The sequence below is a fragment of the Ctenocephalides felis genome, unplaced genomic scaffold, assembly GCF_003426905.1.
Source record: "Ctenocephalides felis isolate EL2017-DRISC unplaced genomic scaffold, ASM342690v1 CF-g0.4_SCAFFOLD_03572, whole genome shotgun sequence".
Taxonomy (NCBI): domain Eukaryota; kingdom Metazoa; phylum Arthropoda; class Insecta; order Siphonaptera; family Pulicidae; genus Ctenocephalides; species Ctenocephalides felis.
In genome coordinates, this window is record NW_020539726.1 from 25,350,242 (window position 1) to 25,375,714 (window position 25,473).

At 26.4% G+C, this 25,473-nt stretch overlaps 1 protein-coding gene across 1 annotated transcript; it reads right to left on the reverse strand.

Annotated features, from left to right (window-relative positions):
- Window positions 1-33: 33 nt before the first annotated feature.
- Window positions 34-25,219, reverse strand: LOC113388299 (zinc finger protein 836-like). The gene is made up of 18 exons (XM_026625696.1): window positions 25,204-25,219; window positions 24,121-24,342; window positions 19,043-19,288; window positions 18,093-18,293; window positions 16,359-16,673; window positions 14,371-14,517; window positions 13,157-13,351; window positions 10,948-11,178; window positions 9,430-9,632; window positions 9,154-9,205; window positions 8,966-9,034; window positions 7,385-7,450; window positions 7,017-7,216; window positions 6,585-6,630; window positions 4,909-5,103; window positions 2,778-3,233; window positions 2,509-2,581; window positions 34-76 (listed from the first exon to the last, which is right to left on the reverse strand). The coding sequence occupies exons 1-18, from the start codon at window positions 25,217-25,219 to the stop codon at window positions 34-36; spliced, it is 2,976 nt and encodes a 991-aa protein (XP_026481481.1).
- Window positions 25,220-25,473: the final 254 nt, after the last annotated feature.

The window sequence follows — 25,473 nt, forward strand, 5'->3', positions numbered from 1 at the left end:
TTTTTACAATTATGCATTCGAAATTTGCCCACGTCATAAAACCCAAGCCGCAGTTTTGGGCACACTCTCGCTAAACCTGAAAAGAAAAAAATATAATTAGTAAATTAAAATGAGTTAAAACTTACAGCGAATGGTTTAAGGTTAATACTGTGCTCATAATATAATCATAATATAATCATCTTAATAAGAGTCAAAATCTCATAAAGCTGTGAAAGTCGTTGAACCTCTTGTAATCCTCAATTATATTGAAGATTTCTTGAATATAATGAATTTGTGGCTAAGCGATTTTTGTGATGATAAAAATTCAATGAAATGTTTTATAAGCATAAATATTACATAAATATAAATCTCCATAGATGATTGCAATATACAAAATGTACCAAACCAAATTAATACTACATAATACTGAAGTACAAAATGTATTAAAAAATTATTACAAAATAATTGAATATAGAGAACATTATGAACATCTTATTACATATAGAATAATAATAAATTAGTTTTAAGAATTCATAAAAAAAATCAAGATACATAGCAATATTTGAGATCAATTCAACACATTAGGCATATAATTAGAAAAAAATTCATTCATATGTGAATCACCTAAATATTTACTATTATTTCTCAAAGTATCTTTTATATGTAATATAGTTGATGCCCATATATTTATAAAAGAGAAAACATACACATAATAAATGAAGAATATAACAATATTTTATAAAAATTCATAACATGTCAACAAATCAATAAGGTAAAAATTTCATTTTTTTGTGAATCATCTGGATATTGAAATATTTATTTTTTATCACAAACTTTGCTTGATAAATATGTTAAATATGAGATCAGATTATAATAAACTAATAACGTAGTAACTTTTATATTTAAAGTTATAGGTATAAACGTAATAAATCCATTAAAAGTAGAATATAGCAATATTTCAGGTAAAAATTTCATTTATATCTAAATCACCAGACTATTGTAATATTTACTTTCATATAAAGTAATTTCAAAGAGGACTATAATTATGTAAAAGTTAAGAATACATAAATATAGTAAATTTATGTATAATATAAAAAATATTTGATATAATTCATCACATATCAACATAAAAATTCCACAAATAGTAAAATTTTTGGTGAGGTTTCTAAATATTAAAATATTTATTTTTATCACAAACTTTGTTAGAGATAACAATTTATATTATATGAAAAAAGAAATATTTTAAATTTTAAATTAATAATATTAAAGTTATAGATTTATGATATAAGTTTATATAGATGAAAAATAGATAGCAAAGTATAGCGACATCTCAGCTCATTCATCATACATTGAATAATAAGATAATATCTCATTATATCTGAATCATCTGAATACTGAAAAATCACTTTTTATAATATAAGGTAAATATTTCATATAAATCAATAAGGTAAATATTTTACATTTTCACAAACTTAGTTTGAGATAATGACTTAATAAGTGAGAGATATATTGTAAATCTGAGATCAGGTTATAATAAACTAATAAGATAGTAATAGTAACTTGTTTATTAATTGAAGTTATAGATATAAAAGATTATATAGACGTAAACGTGTTAAAAATATGTTAAAAGTAGAGTATAGTAATATTTCAGGTCAGCATTCATCGACTAATAAGGTAATAATTTCATTTAAATTTGAATCATCTGAATACTGAAATAATTATACTTTTTATAATATAAGAAAATATATATTATATATATATATATATATATATATATTAGGAAGGCCTTTAACCCTTTGCACTCGGATACCGCCGGCGGCAAAATTCATATGAATCTCGGTATTAGCGAGTGGAAAAGGTTAATATGGACAATTTCCTTGCTCCCATGGGCTCAAATGCTTCCAAATTGATGAAAAAATACTCTATAAGTTTTAGCTCTTAATATAGTCTTTTAGATGGTGCGCAAATCAATGAAAGTTTTGTATGGAAATAGCATAAAAAAAATTCAAAAAAATTAAAAATGTTTTTTAAATATAACTTAGCAAACAAATGAAGGAGTTATAAAAGTATAAAAAACTTTTGATTCACTTGTCGCTAAGTTATACCTAAAAATTTTTTTATTTTTCCAAATTTTTTCCATACAAATTTGGTTGAATTGCGCACTATTTACACGTTAATATTAAGATCTAACACTTCTAGAGATTTTTTTTATCAATTTGGAAGCATTTAAGCCCCTGGGAGCGATGAAATTCAAAAATGTGTCCATATTAAGGACCACCCTAATATATAAATATAATTATCTTATTTTATGACTAGATTAATTGACTAGTTGTTTTTGGTATTATTGAGTGTTGATACTGATATTATGAACTATCAAGAATGCTCGCTGATTTCGTCTGTTTTAATATCTTTAAATTTGTGATCACACATAGTACATCTCATCAAAATTCACATCCACACGTTTTTTGAAGATGAATGGCAAATTGACTAAAATCTGAAGCAACCCAGTTGCATTTTCTGCAAACAAACTTGGAATTTGGACTTGGTGAAACTCCATCTGATGCAGCCTTGTTCGATGATGGAGTAATTTGTACATTGTTGTCTAAAATTTAATCAGGTACAAATTAATATTAGTATTTTTTTATTTATAACTAAGAAAATAGGTATATATAATTTGGTAAATTTAAATAAAGTTTAATTTTAGACATCAAAATTTAGGAATAATCACTGTTCGGATGAATCAGGTGTATTTTGTCCTAACTTTTAGACGTATTTCAAGAAACATGAAATGAGCTTACTGTTGGGCGTTTTCGAAAAAGTCCTCAACTTCTTCGAAGAATTATCTTGACTCGTGAATCCATTTTTATTTGTCGAAGGCGTCTTAAAATTTTGTGATAATTTTTCTTGATTATTTGGCTCCAAAAGTTTTTCTGGAGTAACCAGAATATCTGCGTTTGAAGAAAGCTTCCTACGTTTTTCTACGGCAGTTTGACTATTGGTGTTTGATGACAACATCCTAAATTTTTGTGACAAATTCTCTTGCGAATTCTGCGATGATTTTTTCAGCAATCGTTCTTTTAGTGCTTCGAGTGGAATATTATCATCCCATTCACTAAATGAAACTATTAAATTTCTTCTTGGTGGTAAAAGCTTTATTGAAACTTCGTCAAAATCCAATATTCTGCGGTGAATTGGTGTCGATGTTAACAATTCATTATCACTTTCAAACATTTTTTCATAGGTGAAATCACCTGCTAAAAAATACAAATCATATTATGAACAAATCAACATGATTAAATAAAGTCATAATAAATTATAAACAAATCTTTATATTATAATTAATACACATCAAGCTACGCAATATTACAAAGATTTTACACAAATAAACAACAAAAATCATAAATCATTTATATTTTAAACATATTATTATAATCAAACATATATTTAATTTGCATTTCATATAAACATTTTATTATATAAATTTTCATAAAAATATTTTTTTTAAATTATATAAAAACATATTCTATATGTTTTTATAGAATATTTATCTTATTCTATGATACATAATTTCGATATTTTTAAAATGACGAGATTCAGAAAAAAAACACTTTTTTGAAAAAGCAACAAATCAATAAACATTTCAAAAATGTTTTTTACTAGTAATTCATGTTTAAAAAATCTTATTGTAAAATAATGATTTTTAGCAGTTTAAAAATAGTTTGCTTCAATTTCTTAAAAATTAGAGGCGATATTTTAATGAAAACGGTGAACGATGATATTTTAAAATTAAAGCCGTACTTCAGATAAACATTTCATTTTTAAATATTATTATGAAATAAATTAACAATTTGGAGATTATGGCAATTATTATAAAAATAGAAGTTGTTATGAAAAATGTTATCATTTATTTTCTATAGATTTCTAAAATATCGTAGAGAATTTACTATATACATGAACAATCTTTATAATTTTATTATAAAGCTATAGCACAACATTTTATCAATTAATTTCGAGATAATTGGTATTAATAATAATACCAATTATCTCAATAATTTTTATTTTTAACAGTAAATGGCAATAATGATTATTAATTAGAATTGTATAAAATATAACAGCAACATATATCTAAAATCATATTAAGGGGCTAATTCTGCGATAAAATAAACCGTAACATCTGACGGTTTTCACTACCAATTTATTTGAAGAAAGGCCGTAGCCGTTGCCATGACAACGCAATGTTAAGGTCTATTTTATCGGAGAATTGGACTCTATATCTGGGATTTCAAGAAAATCTTAAGCTGCCATTAATCACGTGCTCGATTCTTTAAGGATTTTTGGATCCATCTCCCCCGCGGTAATCAAAACTAACCCCCCTCCCCCACAATAAACATCACGAATATTTTTAGTTCGGCAAAAAAATTGTAAAATTGTTGATTTTTTTTTAAAATGCTTAAATTTTTTAAGAAAACTCAGGTATAAAATAAATCAAGTGATATTTTACTACACCCCTCCCTCCCCCGAGTGGTATTTTGTGATTTTTTATCAAACGACCCCTCCTTCTAAAAACCTCACGTAATTAATGGACGCCCCCTATACAGCAAATAACATAACAAATGAAAAGTTTAATGATATTATTATTACAATATGGCAGTGAAAACTCGTAACGCATTAATTTTGTATTTTTAGTTTTAATCAACAGATAATATACTTCGAATGTTTTCGAATGAATTATTATGGCAAATATGCATTATTAAGGATAGTTTCTAGAAACATCAATTTAAACTTTATGTTTCAGCTGTATATGTTTCCCTATATTATAATTAAAATGTGTCTTGTAAGAGCAAAATGCCATCGGGCAATGAAATTGAGGTTCTATGCCACACTCATACTTGATGTGCCGATTTAAAATAAATCTTTTACTATAACTACGATTGCACTTTGGGCATGGAAATATAGATTTTCCTCCAGACATCAAGGTTTCCAATTTGCTAATTTGAGAAGGATTTCGTTTCACTTTTGGAGAATCAAATAACAATTTTAGTGCACATCTTTCATTGTGAAATTGATGATATTCTGTTTCGAAGTAAAGAAAGCAGTACTTGCATTGGAAAAATCCGTCATCATCTAAAACAGTGAAAAATAGAATAATTGGATTAATATTAAATGAATAGGTTTACATTGGGTAATACATTTAGTTAAATGAAAGTTTTACAATAAAGGAAAATAACATTTATTGTAAAATTTTAGCCGTGTTTTGTTAAAATTTACATATATTGAACATGATTTAACGATTTTTACAAGGGCATCACATATTTTCAACACATACATATACCCTTATATATCTTAGGGTGGTCCTTAATGTGAAGATTTTCGAATTTCCTTGCTCCCAAGGGCTCAAATAGTTCCAAATTGATAAAAAACAATTCTCTGAAAGTTTTAGCTCTTAATATTGTCTTTTATATAAAGCGCAATTGAATCAAAGATTTGTATGGAAATAGCATGGAAGAAATTTCGAAAATTTTAAAAATGTTTTTTATGTATAACTTAGCGACAAATGAATTAAAAGTGACAATTCGTGTCATCTACTATTAAAAATTAACGCTCTGCAAAACAGGTTTTTTAGAATTTGTTTTGTAGAGCGTCGAATGTTTAATAAAACTCAATTATTTGTTCGCTTTTTGAAATTTTCCCATGCTATGTCCATACAAAACTTTTATTGATTTGCACACTATCTGAAAGACAATATTAAAAGCTAAAACTTATAGAAGATTTTTTTATCAATTTTGAAGCATTTGAGCCCTTGGGAGCAAATTATTTTGATTCGGGCGGTAACACCAAGTAAAAAAGTTGTTTACTTGGTTTAAGTTATTTACTTGATGATATGATTAATAATTGATAATTTCATTTAATTTACAAAATACGTATTTATTGATGCTACTACAATATTTGAAAATACATATTGATCTATAAAAGATTTTATGATGTATTTAAAAACAATTATTACAAACAAAAAATGAACATCTAAACTACAATTTACAATATAATAATATTTTCTATTTACAGAATATAATAAATATATTTTTATCATTTTCTAGAATTTTATGCTGCAGCAGCATACTTATTTTTTCAAGATTATAGTATTGATTTTATACACAGAGAACATATCTAATAATTGTTATTAGTATTCCAGAAGACAGGTCCACCATGTAAAAGAATTCACCATTATTCATTTTTTTATAGTTCACTTTTTATATTTGATTATCAAAAACTGAAGACAGATATTTAGAGCCAAAATAAAACAAAATAAAACAGAACAACTTGTTGAACTATTGAAACATTAACTTATATTGTAAAAAACTTTTTCTTTTCATATTGCTTCTCATATCCATTAATTTTGCGATGTTATGATATAGGAGTGAATCTGGATTTTTTATTTAGATTTGCTTTTTGATCTTTTTTACTTCAAGTAAATGCTTAAAATTGCAGACATTTAATATCAATCGAGGAATGGTATAAAATAAAATATAACAATTTTATTGATAATTTTTAGAGAGAAAAACTTGTTTTCATATCGCTTTTCATTCAACGGATTTTTTATTTCGTACTTGTAGTAGGCATTTTTAATTTCTTTCGTACGCTGCATTTCTTTTTCTAAATAAAAAATATAAAGTAAATTTAATATTTCATATATTTTACGTAAATTAGGAATAAATAGAAATGGACTTTAATATATAAATTAGTAGACGTATGGTGATATTTGTAGAACTATTACTAGAAAAAAACACATATTTATATTTATTACTTTCACACTTTAAAGAGACCGTGCTCCATAGCTGCTCCCAAAAACGACTCCACCATCATTTGTGAACTTAATTTTACAAATTAAAAAAAAAAAACAGAATTTAAAGTAAACTTGTATTACTCTCACTTTTGCTTTGTGAAAGAATAATTTTCAAATCGAATAAACTATGAATATTCCGACAATGGTATTCTAGAACAGCTTTCCTCGTCGATTTGTATGGACAACGTGGACAAACAAAACTAGGTTCAACTCCACATTCATATCTTAAGTGCCTGATTAAATTGTGTCTATGTTTATAAACCCTTTTACATTTTTCACACCTAAACATGTTTTCTGATTTATTTTGAACAAAAGTTGATAGAACATCACGATTGACCTGGGACGATGGTTGGCTGAATGGTAAAACTCTGTGAGATGGTTTTAGGAGCAGGAAGCCTGGAAGAAAAATAAATATGTTAGATAAAAGTAATAACAATTTAAATTTACCAAATTTAAAAAAATACTCATTTTAGATAAGTAAATAAAAAACGTGTATTCAATACAAATTTATTATATATTATCAATAAAACAATACAATAGATGTTTTGAATCTTACCATTTAACCAACCATCTGTGACGATAGTTGGTTAAATGATAAAACTCTTAAAGGTGGTTTTAGGAGCAGATAACCTAGAAGAAAATAAATATGTTAGATAAAATTAATATAAATTTTAACTCACCAAATTTTGTAAAATTTTCATTCTAAATATATAAATAAAAAACATATATTTGATACAAATTTATTATATATTATCATTAAATCAATACAATAGATGTTTTGAATCTTTAACCAACCATATGTGAAGATGGTTGGTTAAATGGTAAAACTCTGTGAGATAGTTTTACGTGCAGGTAACCTAGAAGAAAATAAATATGTTAGATAAAATTATTAAAAAATTAAAAACACCAATTGTTATAATATTTTCATTCTAAATAAATAAATACAAAATATATATTTCAACAAAATATATATTATCAACAAATCAATACAAATGCAAAACTATGTATGCAGAGATCATAAAAGTAAAAATTGTTTAAAACTAATTTTACATATAACTATATGACTAGCTTTAGATCGTATACATGATATACGATAAAACATTTTGAAACATACTTCATATATATATATATATATATATATATATATATATATATATATATATATGATATTAAGTTTGAAGACGAATTACTTACATCATGCGTTTTTTACAACTTATATCATAAGAAAGACTTTTATAACTCATCAATTAGAATTTAGTTTGGCAGAATACTTAAAAATATTAAACATTAAAGTCAGGACTTTTGTTGCACTCTCTAATCGTTTATTGACATTTTAAATCATAAATTTTGTGTTAGAGAATAATTTAATAGCTATTTGTTACAATTTGGTGTATTTACAACTAAAGAAAATACAAACAGGACTTTTCAAAAAATATCTATTTGATTTAGCACATTAATCGCCATGACAGTGCCCGACGTTAAAAAATTCTACGTAAACTATGTCAGACACAATAATCCCAAAATTAGTTAAAAATGTATTAAAAAACCTAATTCTTTAAAGAACGGAACTCTTATGTCTGACATAGCCCTATATTAATTTATTATTATAGGTATTATTTTTTTGTCGACAAGCCATTCGTGTCAGCCTTATATGTAAGCCAAAAAAAAAATCAGTTTTTGTTCCTAATAGGCCAAGGCCAAGGCCTTTCGAAACATAATGCAAATGTATCGTTTTCTTAGCACCAGACACCAATGTCTGACAGAAATCAAAAATTTTCGAAAAATTCTGTTTGTGTTCCTTTTGTAGCAAATAGCCATTAAATGATGAAATGAAACATAAAATTTATTACTTAAAATATTAACAAACGTTTAACAACTAGAGGCCTGGAATAAAAAAAAATGGAACTGCACTGCTGCAATAAAATCCTAATTGTAAGTATGAAAACGTCTTGAAATTTTAATACATCTGGCCAATCTGCGCAAATGTTCATTTTACATGTCTTACAGAATGTCGATTAAGATTTGATTTATAAAAAGTCGCATAAGAACAAAGATGACATTTATATTCCGGAGGTTTTCCGCATTCAAAATGCAAATGAGCTTGTAATGTGTGAAGAAATTTGAAAGATCTGGAACAGTTATTACACTGAAAAGGATATAATCCTGCCACTTCTACATGACGATGATAACCTGAATTTCTTGCAGCGGGATTCTCTGAAACATAAATATATTTGTAATTAATAATTAATAGGTAAATTGGAACAAGGTACTTTACATAGGATACTGATTTTGTAACATCTTCTTGGATTAAGGACCTGCAGAAAGTTTATTACTAAAACTATCACAATAGAGAATAACAATCCTTACTTCTTCATCGCCAACAAACTAATTTAAAATAATAAAATTAAAATTAATGAAAATTTTATAAATTTTAAAGTATTTTATTTCGAATGGAATTTCATCTAGATTTTTCAAAAATATATTCCAGTAGGTACATCACGAGTAGGTTTTTAATTCACAAACTAGAAAATTTTAAAGGTTAGTACTTTTACATGTAGTAAATATATGACTTTCTCTCTTCAATTCAAGAGAGGATGTGCAATTTTCACATGTTTTCCAAGATCACTTTTTAAACGTGCTCTATAAGGACAAAACCCACATAGAAATTTTGGTTCAACACCACATTGGTACTTTTTATGTCTGCTAACATTTCCTCGACTACAATATATTTTGCCACATTGATTACATTGATGCTGTTGTTTTTTAAACACACTATTTTCTTCATAACCATAGTAATTCAAATCTTGAATCCCTAAAATGAAATTATTTATTGTTAATTACTATAATGCATACAGGTACATTCTGATTATGATAACATTGTAAAATACAATATAGTTTGATTTTAGTTTGATAAAAGTATATTTTCACCCGTACAAATTTACAATTTTATTACTTAGATGCTTAAATAATTTAATATAATACTATAATATTTTTACTAAAAATCATTTTTATATAGTACTTTTATACATAATAAATATGAGTCTAAAAAATATTTAGAAATTTTATCCATGAATAAAACCTTAAATATTTAATATTTTGAAAAATATACATGAATAATGTGTTGCCATTCAAAGTTTCATAATTAAGTACATAAATATAAATATAAAATGCAGTCTAATGTTTTGTCTGACTATAAACAAAGATTATTTGCATTTATCATAGTGATGTGATTACTCAAAAACTAATTTAATTTTAATTCGTAAAACTTTGTTGCAAAAATATTTGCAGCAAAAATGATAAATACAAAATATTAGGTACATACATTTTTAATTAAAATCAGAGAAGCATTCAATTTTTGCTGTCATATCGCAAAATAACAGTAGATTTCTGTAGATTTCACAAATAATTACAAAAATTGAACTACAATTTGATTAATATTTATAACTTTTATAGTAAAAAACATACTAAAATTAGGATTTATGTAAATAAAATCCTAAAATAAATATAGTCAACCAATATAAAAACAATTAAAACCTACAATAAATAATTGATGTTGCACTAAAATTTAACATATATAAATGTTGTCATGCTTATATAATATTTATATAGATATATATATATATATATATATATATATATAAGCAAGCAACATAAGTGTTTTATCAGTTAGATAAAATATTTATTTACAATACATAAACAAATTAATAATTATTAACAACTAATCAAAATACAAATTTGAGATAAATTCATCATAATTTTTTACATTCATTTTCTTCTAATTCTACATGGGTACTAAAACATTTTTGCTAAAAAAAATATGTTGAACCAAAAAACCTAAAAATAAATCTAAATTAAAATCTGTATGGTTATTTATTCAAACAAATTTTCCTTTAGTAATGTTATTGATGCATGGATTTCATAAACTAATATTACACATGTAATTCATTTAACCAATCATTTTTGCCCATGACTTAATTTACAATCAAATCAATAAGACGCCCTAAAAATTTTCTATATCCACATACACTATACATTATTTCCTAGCCCAACTAAAATAACTTATTTAATTTTATGTTTGGCAAAAGAATGAGCCCTCAGACTCTCTTTTCTGTGACATTTATACCCACAAATATTGCATTTAAATTGTCTTTCTTGGCCACATTCATATCTCAGATGACGTCTTACACTCTGATTATGCATATATAACTTTAAACATTTTTGGCATTGGTACATCAGGCCTTCATCAGTCCATACGACATTGCTATCCTGCTCTGGAGGAAAAGTCCTTTTAGATTGCTGGGTCTGCTTGGTCATAAATCCAGAATTTGAAAAAGCACTATCCCTAGCGAATGAGAATCCTGAAAAGAACAAATTGAAAAGTTAGTTAAAAAAACTTAAAAAAAATTATATGAAATTCAAAAATCCACAATACCATTCAATATAGGAAATAGGCATAACTACAATCCTGAAAAAACAAGTACATTAGATATAGTATTTATTGCAAAAATCTGTATTTTGTATTTTATGTACAATTTTTATAACACATTATAAAACTAAATAAGATTTGTTGAACACTGAAATTGTGTAAAAGAATAATATACTAATGTATTAATATAAACGACGAATTAAAGGAGCACATATGTGTTCAATCGCAGTGCATTATGAAAACTGATCAATGTCACACAGCACGTGTGGTAGAGTGAGTGGAAGCAGGGTGTAAGAAACAAAAGAGAAAATGAGAAACAGATATATATATATATATATATATATATATATGTATGTATATAGTTCCAAATCGTTCACAATAATTAATAATATTTATAAAAAAACTTTTGTTTTTTTGTAAACTTTTTCCAAAAAAATATTTATTTAATTTTTTTATACAACTATTGCTACGTTCCGGGAACATAGTATGTCCTCGTCTTCAGAAAAAAATAAGAAAAATGTTAAAACATATATACATTTTGCAATTATTTGAAAATCACTGCTCTCTTTTTAAATGTTCAAATTAAAATTGTTTTAATAAAACACTAACAAAAATAAATTTTCTAAGAAATATAAATAACATTTGAGTAATAGATGTGTTTCGTTGCGTGTATACTAAAAACTAAAAATAGTAAATTAATATCTAAATTGATTTTATGATTATAGTAAAAAAGATTTTTTTTATAATTTAGGTATAAAAAAATAATATCATAAATTTATACAAATATTATTTAGTCTTGACAAATTTGCCCTTAACATGGTGCGTTAAGTGTTATCTAATTAATTTAAAACATTTCGCAAAAGTAAATAAATAATAAATTTAACATATAAATTACAATTAGTCCTAACTAAGATCTAAGTTCCAAACATGCCAAAGTCAAAAAAATCGAAGTGATATGATAACAAGGTAAATGATACTGAGATGTTATATAAAAATAGATTTTCCTCATAATATTATAACAAAAATAATTCGCTTTTTTTTAAACTTCATTGCCCATGTATTTTTATATGTTGCATCAAATTATCTTTTCTGCTGCACAATTTTTTGCATACGGGGCACTCAAATTGTGGTTCTATACCACAAACAAATCGAACATGTTTATATAATCCATTGTACGTAGAATAAATTTTAAGACATTTGCTACAGGTATATTTATAAGTGTCTGCAGATATATTTTTAAATTCTTCTAAATTACAATCCTTTTTCTGGTGTCTGTAGAGTTGAAATATATCTGTAAAAACTAGGCTGCATTTCGAACAATGTATGTAGTAGCTCTGCATCGAATCTGAAACAATAAATAATTAATGAGAAAAATTGTTAAATAGTTTTATTAAATAAAATCAAGAAATAGATAATTAAATTACATACCTCAACATTTAAAAAACATACAAATATATCTTCATAACATTTATTCATAAATGACCACAGTATAATAAAATATACTCCAATATTAAAATAATAATAATAATATATCTTGATTTAACTATATACAACTTAATCTATGTAAAAAATACATATACATTTTTGGCACGATAGACCAAAATTTTGGCCTAATTTCGTACACAAGTAAATAATTATTAGATCAAATATATTATGTAAATAACTTGCTTCAACTTAACGCATTGTATTTAATTTATTATTATGCCAGTGGCATTTTAACAACGTCCAAGTAATAATAAAAGTCTTGTAAATGTTTCCATTATACAAATAATAAAAATATAAATAAAATAATTTTAAGTGTAAAAGGTTACACTTTATGTCGTAGGTACTGATGATGCTGCAGACTCAAAAGTTTTCTAACGCAAATCACTGCAGGTTCCTATGTTTTCTCGATCTATGTCTTATCAAACTTTGTTTATGGTAAAATCTAAAATGACAATGTTCACAAGAAAATTGAGGTTCTTTTCCACATTTAAATTTCACATGATTATAGAGACCTCCTGCGGTCTCATAGGGTCGTCTGCAACCTGGACAAAAATGCATTGCACCATTTGCTGACCTCTGACTGGAATTTTGCCAATATGCAGAAGGTAGCTGTTGTAAACCTGTGAAAATCAATAAAAGACATTAAATAGTTCTAGAAATAAACGTATATGATCAACATTTATAGAGAAACTAAGGAAAATTAGAATTTGAAAGACTATGATGTATTGTCGTTGGAGTGACACATATTTTATATCTGTAATGATACTTCCATTTAAAGAAATGTTATCAGTGCATTTTAGGTTTTATTAATTACCTATTTGTAAATATATATATACAACATTTAATATAAGTCTAAAATATTATAAACATCAGCTGTATTGATCGTTTGTAATATATACTACGTATCAATATGATTAATTTAGGCCTTAAACTTTGATGACTCAATTAAGATAAAATTTTATATACATACATTATACATTTCGAACAATGTATGTAGCAGCTCTGTATCAAATCTGAAACAATAAATAATTAATGAGAAAAATTCGTAAATAGTTTTATTAAATAAAATCAAGAAATAGATAATTAAATTACATACCTCAACATGTAAAAAACATACAAATATATTTTCATAACATTTATTCATAAATGACCAGAGTATAATAAAATAAAGTCCAATATTAATATAATAATAATAATATATCTTGATTTAAAAACTATATACAACTTAATCTATATAAAAAATTTACATATATATTTTGGCACGATATGCCAAATTTTTTACCTAATTTCGTACACAAGTAAACAATTATTAGATCGATTATGTAGCTTACTTTCCTCAACTTTAACGCATTGTATTTAATTTATTATTATGCCAGTGGCATTTTAACAATGAGCAAGTAATAATAAAAGTCTTGTAAATGTTTCCATTATAAAAATAACAAAAATATGAATAAAATAATTTTAAGTGTAAAATGTTATACTTTATATCGTATTTACTGATGATGCTGCAGACTCAAAAGTTTTTTAAACCCAAATCACTGCAAGTTCCTATGTTTTCTCAATCTATGTCTTATCAAACTATGTTTATGGTAACATCTAAAATGACAATGTTCACAAGAAAATTGAGGTTCTTTCCCACATTCAAATCTCATATGAGTATAGAGACCTCCTGCGGTCTCATAGGGTCGTCTGCACCCTGGACAAAAATGCTTTGCAGCATTTTGTGGCCTTTGTCTAAAATTTTGCCAATACGTGGAAGGTGGATAGATGAAAGGTTGTTGTAAACCTGTGAAAATCAATAAAAGACATTAAATGGTTCTGGAAATAAAGATTTATGATCAACATTTACAGAGAAGCTAACGAAAATTATCTGTAAAGATACTTACATTTAAAACAATTATATCAGTGCATTTTACGTTTTATTAATTACATATTTATAAATATATATACAATATTTAATATAAGTCTAAAATATTATAAACATCAGCTGTATTGATCGTTTGTAATATATACTACGTATCAATATGATTAATTTAGGCTTTAAACTTTGATGACTCGATTAAGATAAAATTTTATATACATACACTATACAAGTTCAACTAATTAATATTATTCAAATAAATATGAATATTTTTGTTTTTCATAATATCACAAATTATTAAAATCCGGTAACTTAAGAGCACAATGTATTTTGATACATATATATACTATAAAAAAAATTTTGCTTTGTTTTCAATGACTAATTGCAAAAATTGCAAAAATTTATATATATATATATATATATATATATATATATATATAATTGAAAATATAAGTACGGTTTTGTATTGACGTTGACTTATGAATTGACCTAGTCTAATAATCAGGCATATCACCAATGAAAAACATAAATTTACTTAAAAATGTATTCTAATATACATACGTTTCGGCTATAATCCTAATCATCAGGGAAAATTTGCTTATCCTTGTCAAAGACAAATGGGATAAGCTAATTTTCCATTCAATAAAATCTAATAAATTTTTTAATAGATTCATGTTTTCATTCATGTTATACTAAATTATAAGAATTTGTCAATGCATGATGTTGACATCATATATCATTTAAAACTTTATTTATTACAATCAATATATTGCACGATACTATCAAATTGATAACTTATATACAATACAATCACTTTCTTCAAAATCTAAACACAATATCAACAAAAAATCTTAATAATATATCTTTTTTGTTATAACTTTAACTACAATCTGCCATAAGTTTCCTCCGAGATACGGAGCAAAAAGTGCAAAAACAACCGGTGTTTGAGAGAACGACTTATCCGATTAGAATGATTCGTATTCGTATTGATTGTGTGAACAACTGAGAAGGCAGGTCCAGGAGTTTCAAAGATACGGAGCGTAAAGTACAAAGAATAGCAATGTATGAACAGTTTGTTTCGCAACCGATTAGAATGATTCAAAAAGTATAATGTTTGTGTAGAGTAGACGGTGTAAAGAAATGATTAGGTTTTGTTTGTTTTGTTTTGGTTCTTGTAGATAAACATAGATAAAGGTCATCGCTCAAATATAAGCCTAAATATAATTTTTATTATATTAGATCAATAAGGGCTCGCCCATAGATAAGCGTTCAAGAGCGGCGGGACTTGAATTAGAGATCTCGGGTTCAAGCAGCCTGTTGTCAGGCAGCAATGACAACAATTTTCAACTGGGAATATAGATAGCAATATGTTTCCAAGTAAAAATAGCCCTCACCATGCATTACTGCACCAATAAAAATACTCGCCCTGTTGCAGAAATTATAATAATAATATATCATACAGAGACAACAGATTGAGTTGCCATCTGCTAAACAGACTAGTAGTAAGTCAAATCAGCATAATAGCTTGTAGGGCTATTATGTTGAAAAATAAAAAAAATCCATAAAATACGACAATAAAATTTACAGTATTTACAATAATTAATTCTAAATATCTAAAACAACTGTTATCACTCAATTGCTAAATTTTTATTGATGATTGATTATTTTTATTTCGCGAATGTTTAATTACTGTACGGGAAGTTCCAGCAATTTGCCTTACGGCACAATGCCATGCACCAGTAATTTTCAATTATTACTATAATTACACAATTCACTTTTAACTGGTATGCCCGTGGCAGAAGAAACCGCCACCGTCAAATTATGTTTCAGTCTATAATGTCGTTTGAGACTATGTTTATGATGTGTCCTATAAGGACATTGCAAACATCTAAATTGTGGTTCGATTCCACATTCGTAGTGTCTATGGGTGTACAATCCACTCTGACTTTTGTAAACTTTCGTACAATTTGGACATTTGTACTCCTCAGGAGCTTCTTGCATCGATGAGAGTACTTGAACAGCCTGAGAATGAGAATTCATGTATCCTAATAATTGTTTACCGAAACGCCATGGGAGATGTGCTGAAAATAGGAAAATGGATATAAGTTAGATGGATATTTTCGATTTTTGATTATGATACGAAGCAACAAACATATGTTTTCACTAATGAATTCTAGGTACAAGCATATACAAACACATATAGACACAGTACTGATCGAATTCGTTCTCATAGTACAGACCGAAGTTTAAATTCGGTAATCTGATAATATGTCTTTGAAAAATATATTTTACTTACTTTATTACATCAGTTTAGTTGCAGTTACCATTTACTATTTTTTTGTATTCTGCGAAACAAATAACATTAATTTTGCACAAACAATACAAATTTATTAACAAGTGAATTTGACTGATACATTAATGTAGAAAAGTCCTGAAATAAAACAGGATTTTTTTAATAATTTAAAATTTATTGAATAGGTACATACATATGTCAAATTTCAATATTATTAACAATTATTTATAAATAATATACGCTTTCATTAATAAATTAATTTTAGTCTTCAAAGAGCAAATATGATATGAAATATTTCCAATATCTAAAACAATCACTATTAAAATATAAGGCATTTTTTAAATCCATTTTAACATTTAAACAATTTTTCTATATATTATGTAATTTCTTGATAATTGTAATAAATAAATAAATAAATAATGGGTGGAACTGCCCTTGCCCGGGGACAGTCATCAAATATATATTTGATCTATATTTTCAAGTGAAAATTGATATCACTACTGCATGATATCAGGTTATCTAGAGCGCGAGTTCGAACTCATAAAAGGCATAAGGCATTGCGCTTAATCGTTACGCAATGGAACACCGTATTACATATTATTACATTAATAATTGTAATATAATGTTGTTATATATATATATATATATATATATATATAATATTTTCGAGTGAAAATTGATATCACTACTGCAAGTTATCAGGTTATCACGACCTATCCACACAAGGCACTTGCGCTTAACCGTTACGCCACAGAGCATCGTATTACATATTATTATATTAATTATTGTAATATAATGTGATAAATTAGATATAAAATAGATTCTCAAGTGTGAATTGATGTCACTACTGCATGATATGATGTTATCACGACCTGTCCACGCAAGGCATTGCGCTTAATCGTTACGTCACGGAACCATATTATATAATATAATAAATATTGCATATTAATAATTGTAATATGATATAATATATTAACTATGAACTAAAATTTCATATTTCCACTATAAATATTTAAAATATATACAACCTATTATAATTCATTCTTATGCAAAGTCTTTTAGGATTTGTTAAGCACCAACTTGGATAAAAAGGATAATAAAAAATTTCCATTCTACTAGAAAAACAATTTGGTTATCATCTATATAATACACAAGTCGCTGCAATGTTTGGTCAGCATATGATTCTTCAGAACATTTCTTCTATTACAGGCATAAGGACAAAGTGTACATCTATGTTTCCTGAGCTGATTGCAATTTGTAGAAATATGGTTTGCCAAATTACTTTTATGTTTGTAAGCCACTCCGCATTTTTCACATACGTGGATTCTGCCAGAGTTATCTGAGTTGATTGCAGCATTATAAACCTCAACTAGTGATAGTGGAAAATCTGTTTTGAAATTAAGAAAACCTAAAATTAAAAAATATTATGGTTAATTACATGGTTTAAACAATATGTTAATATGCAAAAGTTATGTTACCATCTTGTGATGCCAAGAAATAAATAGGTGCACATAAATATAAAGTCTTTTGAATGTTATTAAAATGAAAGAAGTAATGAGAAATGAAATGCATGCTTAAAAAAAATAGGTGCATTTTGAATTACAATATGATTATTATTTTATTATAGAAATAACTTCAGTAAGTAGCTGTGATAAAATCTTAATCCAGTGATTTCCACCCTGTGAGGTTGTTGCAAGAAGAGCATGCACCTGTTTTCCAAATGCTGTTTAAGAAACAAACCAAAATAGTAGAATTGGTATCAAAAAATTAATAAATAAATATTTTTTATATATATTTCCTCAAAATATTTGGTATTATAATATCAGTTAGTTAATCATAAAACTAGATTGATAAAAATATTAAGGGACGTAAATACAAAAGGTTGAAAACTACTGTCTCCATTCAAATCAAATTCTACACGCGAGTCCTATATAATATAATACAAACGATTGTAATTATAAGGATGGTTATAATTCAATCATTAAATCAATAACATAAACATATAACAACAACGTATCGATTACATATTTTAATTAATAACAATTTATATATGTATCATACTTCACAGCGCCTAAAAGAAGAGCAAATATTTTTGAACATTTGCAGTTGATTATGTGTTCTTTTTTAAAAACAATATTTTTTCGCCGGCTTTTTTACTATTCCTATGCACTAGTAGATGTCTTTTCAAATTCGAATTTCTACCAGATACATAAGAACAGTGAGGACATTCGTATCTTGCATTTTCGCAATCCATCTTTAAATGTTGAACAAAACTGCTATGACGACTATATGCCAATCCGCATTTGTCACACTTGTATGGTCGCCTTCCATCAATTAATGGATTTAGAACAAACTCGTGGAATGCATTATATTCAGTGTTTGGTTCAGTCGATTTCCAAAATTCTGAAAAACAATAAAAATTTGGTTAGAAGACTTGATTTGATCTGGTACTGCCGGGATGATCAAACAACAAACTTCAAATGATTTCTTGTGATAAGATATAATAAGGAGAATTTATAATAATGTAATATAAGTTGATGAAAAAAAACTTAAATGAATGATAGCACTCATATAGTGAAACGACACAATAAATATTTAAAGTATTTTGAATATATATATTTAGGTTTAACTGCCCTAGGCAGGTCCGTGAACTGTTAAACTCTAACTCGATTCAGGGAAGAATAGTGTAAGAAATTTCCCATTGCCATTTCACACCGCAGAGCCGAAAATGGGTTATTCTCATTGGAAATATATTTTTTATCTATATTTTGATGGTGGACATCGCTACTGCACGATATCAGGTTGTTCAGTGCGGGGTTCGACCTCTCGACCCCGTCCTGAGTTTAACCATTACACCATGGAGTATACATATAAAATTTATGTACAACAATTACAATAATTAAAGAAATAAGTTCTGCTAATTCATAAGAGAGTTAATTTATTAAAATTTATCACAATGCTGGAACAAAAAATATTATAGTTTTTGGCTAATAAAACTAACAATGAGTTATAACAATAACATAAATTTTAAAAGGCTGAAAAGTTCATCACATTCCAATTTTTCACACAAAATTTGAAACATACAAAAAGATGCAGTCTAAGAATATTTATATTATTGTTATTTTCATACAAAATAAATAAATTAACAAAACTAAATTTTTTTTGTTAAATACGTAAGAATGTAATAAAATAACCCAAGGCAAACTTTTCAATATTTTTATTATAACATTATCAATAACAAAATTTAATATAATACATTTTCGGAATGTCTACTCATAAGATGCCTTTTAAGGTCATTAGCTCTATAAGTAGCATATTGGCACCAATCGCACTTAAAACGACGAATTTGATTGCAATTGCTTGAAATATGTGATGTAAGATTATTTGCATGTTTATAAGCTGCTCCGCATTTTGGACACTTGTGTGGTCTAGGATCCAATCCAGTATAGATATTCTCTTGATTTTGGTAATAAAAGTTATCTAAAACGAAACATAAATGGATATTTTATTTAAAATAGTTAAATATTAGTGCTTATATATGCAATATTTGTGCATATAATAGATTTCATTTTGCTCACCCTTAAAAACCAGCAACCATCAATTACTCGAAAATAAAAAAACAATAAATAATAAAAGATATTTATTCTGTATATTAAAATAACAAATAATACCAAGAAGAATACACCAAATAAAAACCATATACTACATAATAAAAAAAAACATATATTATATTTTAAATGGTTTCAGTTAGCAAAAAGCACTGACCCATTACCCATCAAATTTTTTTTAATAAAATTAGGTCGACTTTCATTAAATATACTTGACATGTTAGATCAAGGATGAGCAACCCGCGGCCCGCGGGCCGCATGCGGCCCGCCGGATGTTTTTCTGCGGCCCGCCAAGCATTTCCCAACAACAGATTATTTTTCTAGATATTTTATCAAATACGGCTGCAAAGATTTTGTCGTCAGTCAAATTCTGGTAAAAACTGTTGTTCGAAAAAATAGCATTTCCTGATAAAATAAATATTAATTTATTTAAATATTAGTTTAACAATCTTAAATATTGCAAGAAAAATTAAGAACTTGTCCGAGAACGCATTTCTAAATTTAAAATAATTAAATAAGTATATCTTATAAAGTCGCGAGGGTTAAATCATCGTAAATTAAGTAAGACTTCCTGATAATTTAGATCCTGAATATGTCGATTTTCAATACTAAAGTACATTAGCTTAATAGTGATGCAATGCTTAAAGTAGCATATTACTCAAATGACGAAATACGTTTGTTCATATTCAAAAAAAGAAAATGTGAACAAATTTTAATTGTGATTCCAAATGTTCAAAGCTAACAAGACAGCTGTTTTCATGTAAATGTTTTCTTCGCAATTTAACATGCAAAATAATATAGATTTAAAAAATGCACTTTTTCAGTAAACCCCGAATTTTTTTTATAAATCTTATGTCAGCCTGAGAAATTCTCGCTTTTGAAAAAAAACGCAAATCAAATTATGATAAATTCTTTTTTTGGAAGTACGTATGTGCCCGAACAATTACACAGGTCCACAAAAGAAAAGTCGCTGGATAATAATTAATTCATTCAGAAAAAAATCTAGATTGAAGATTGTGCCGGTTTTTAAATGTTTTTCAATATTTTATGCCCCAAGTTTGACTATAGATTTATCTTCAGCGGTAAAAGGTACATTGGAAATCATATGTCACACACCCAATTAATTAGCTTGTGGTTAATTTCAACCACAAAATTCATAAAAAATCACCACCTATCAAAGCTGAGTAAAACATATCAAAGCTGCATGCGCGTTGCATTTCGCATTAAAAAAATTAAAATAAAGAACAAAATCAAAAAAAAAAAAAAAACGCTGATCAGCTTACATAAAAAACAGTGCTTTTAAATATTATTGGCTTTCATTTTGTATTAATATTTATAAACACTTATAATATACACTCGAAACCATATAAAATATATACTTTGTTCAATTTTATATTTTTGTTCTTTTCTCGGCAATTTTGTAATTTTGTTGCAATTACATTATTCCCGCGCTCAGTCAATACATCTTTTGACTTAATTTTAGATCAGACTTTTATCAGAGTTTATGAAAAAGCTTCAATTTTATTAAAAAAAGCAATTTATTTTTACATGGTTTGTACAGCCGTAACAATTTTTTTTAAAATTTCGTTCTTTATTTTAATTTTTTTATGCGAAACGGAAAACTACACAACTCCAAATTTTTATTTTTTTATAATAAACATTTTAGTAGTCCAATCATTTTTTATATAGCTCGGTAATCGATCAGTTAAGTATTATCGCCTTTTTGTGAACGTTTTCAATTGAAATTCGATCAAGATTTTTTTGAGCTTCTAAAAAAGCTTAAATTTATCTGCTTTATCCGTTGCAATATTTTAAAAATGGCAACGAAATGGTTACCACCGATAAAACTAAATGATTTGCAGGCTTATCCTATTGTACAAATAATTCTCGATGTGCATAAGAAGTACATAGTTTTTGAATGTCTTACAAAAGGAGCTTTAAAATCAGGAGATAAAACTGGTTTTGAGAGAAAACTGAAATTTTTTTCAGAGTATAACATAATTACAATATGAATGTTAGTATTTTAGCCTTGCAGTGAGTAAATTATCCAATATTTATTAGTATTTTAGCGTTTGCAGTGTGTAAAATTATATTAATTAAATGTAATAATATTTATACATTTGGGATTAGTTAGTCATTTCTTATACTAATAATTTTCTAAAAATATTTTCCGTAGCTAAACGTTTGCCGGGTCAGCTAGTATATATATATAAATCACGTGCGGCCCGCCAAAAAATTTGAAAATTTAAATTGGCCCGTGGCTTAAAAAGGTTGCTCGCCCTTGTGTTAGATGATTTTTTAAACAAAAAGTCTGTTTCTTCTTAAAAAATTATTTATTTTACTATTCAATTATTTTATTCAACGTTTCGGGGATATAGGTAGCCCCTTCTTCAGCAAATATTGATAACAAATAAAAAATATATTCATACGCTCATTAAATTACATATTTTAAAATTGAAAAAAATCACTTTATACATTATTAACTAAACATTTTCTAAATCAAACACTCACCAAATACGTACCAAAAACGTACCAAAATTCAAATTATAATTTCTATTAGAAAATATGTATTAATAATTATAACAATTATTTATCGTATTATAAGGTGTAAGTATATTGTGCTTATTATACAGTACCTAAATTATACAATTATGAACAAATTGCTCAATATTGTCAATAGTAAATTTAAATTAAATTAATACACAGACAATTATCATTCTTCTCACTTTCCAGTCCGTGAAGTAAGTTAAACTCCAACTCAATTCAAGAAAGAATAGTGTGAGAAATTTTCCATTGCCACTTCACACCGCAGTGCCCGAAATAGACAATTTTCAAATGTAATCATATTTTTGATCTGATGCACGATATCAGGTTGTCCAAATCGGAGACTTGAACTCACGACCCTGTCAACCCAATTTAGTGCGCCTAACCGTTACGCCATGGAACACCATACATATTTTTTATTTGTATTTTCAATTCCAAATATCATCACTTATGACCCTGTCCACACAATTCAGTGCGCTTAGCCGTTACGCCATGGAACAACATACATATATTTTATTGATATTTTCAATTACCAATAGTCATCACTACTGCGCGTTATTAGGTTATCCAGAGCGAGGGGCTGCAATCACAAACCTTTCTATACAAGAAAGTGCGCTTAGCCGTTACGCCACGGAACACCATACTTTGTAGATATCCAAGTAGTTATTTTTTATAGTAATACTAAAACTTTTAATAATCTAAACAAAATCAACGTAAGTAAATTCATATAGTTCCAGAAATGCGTGCTACATTACCACATTACACAGATTGACAACTCCAGATAAAGGGTTTAGTAATTTACTTGAATTTAATTTTAAAATAAAAATTTACAATAATTTAGTGTTATTTATTGAAATTTGATAAAAATAAAATAAGATAAGATAAAATTATTTAAAACTAAATTGACATAAATATTTAAAAGCCAAAGACAAAATGCTGATGTCTCTGAAGAATACTGCCAATCAAATGATATTGTGAAAAAATTTAATAGTTATCACAAATAACAAACTTCGGCGTTCTGATTCAGCAGTAAAATAGAGATGTTATTCACTGGTATATTCTAATATGACTTTTATCTATTACTGTGCATACGTAAATAATGTTCCTTGATTCGGTTTCTTCTACAACTTTTATAAGGGCATTTAGGGCACTCATAGTTGCTTGATGTGTTGCAATTGTTTTTAATATGGGTATTCAAATTTTTCTTATGCTTGTAGCTACTTCCACATTTTCCACATACGAATCTGGATGTGTGATCATCAATAAATCCAAAAGGAATCAAACTATTATTTTGCAAAATCGAACCTGAAAAATTAATTTCAAATAGTATAAACAAAATAGTATACAATTAATATTATGGTTAGAATGTGAGGTTGAGAAATGATTAATATAAAACATGCATGCATGCGAGGAATGAAAATTTACAGGAGAAGATATTTGATGACCAAGTTCGTTTATGTTATGTAAAATTGTCTTTGCATAGTAAAAATCCATTAAATTTTAAATAAATAATTTAGAATGTTCTTCATATAATTATTCACTATGATGGTTTAAAAATACTTCATCTTGAATTACAGCGATTAGTAGATATTCAATATCATTTTGAAATTTTCATATGAAAAATTTGTTAATAAATTCTTTACATTTTTTTCATCTATTGCACAAATAAATTTTCTTCTTTATTTTCGTAATGAGCAAAACGTCCATCTGATAATAAAATCAAGTATGAGTTAATTATCATAATCAAAATTTTTTTAGTAATTTACTCACCATTTTTTTAAGCAGAAAATTGTTTTTCTTAGCTTTACATAAAAATAACATACAGGCAAGCTCTATATACTTTTCTGTAATTAATAAATATATAAACAAGCAAAAATATGCTGTAAAAATTTATTTCATCATGGATATTATAAAATAATTATCTTAAATCTATAATAGTCTTAAATCAAATATAACGATTTCTAAAAATAAAATTTGTCATTAGCACAAACAAGTTTTGCAAAATTTGCTACTACATATTAAATTCACTGAACTGCAACTCTACAAATGTAGAATTTTTTCTATAAAAATGCAAAATGCATGTAGAATAAATCAAATTAGAAAGCAAAGTTTAGGATTTCACATGTATATAAAAAAAATCTGAATCATTACTACTAATAAATATACCTTGTTTTAATGTCATTATACTCAATGTACAATAGTAGTGCCTATATAGGCAATATAAGAATACTTTATTTTGCCGTTTACAAAAATAAGCATAAAACTAATAAATGATATATAAAAAATAATATTCCGATATAAAAGAAAATTATTTCTGACAAAACTCAACTTTAATATAATTTTTTTTAGATATACTGTATTACAAACACCTTTTTTACTTTTTTACCACATTTCTCAGATCTCATGATACATAAACAATTCTCAATTCTCATACTA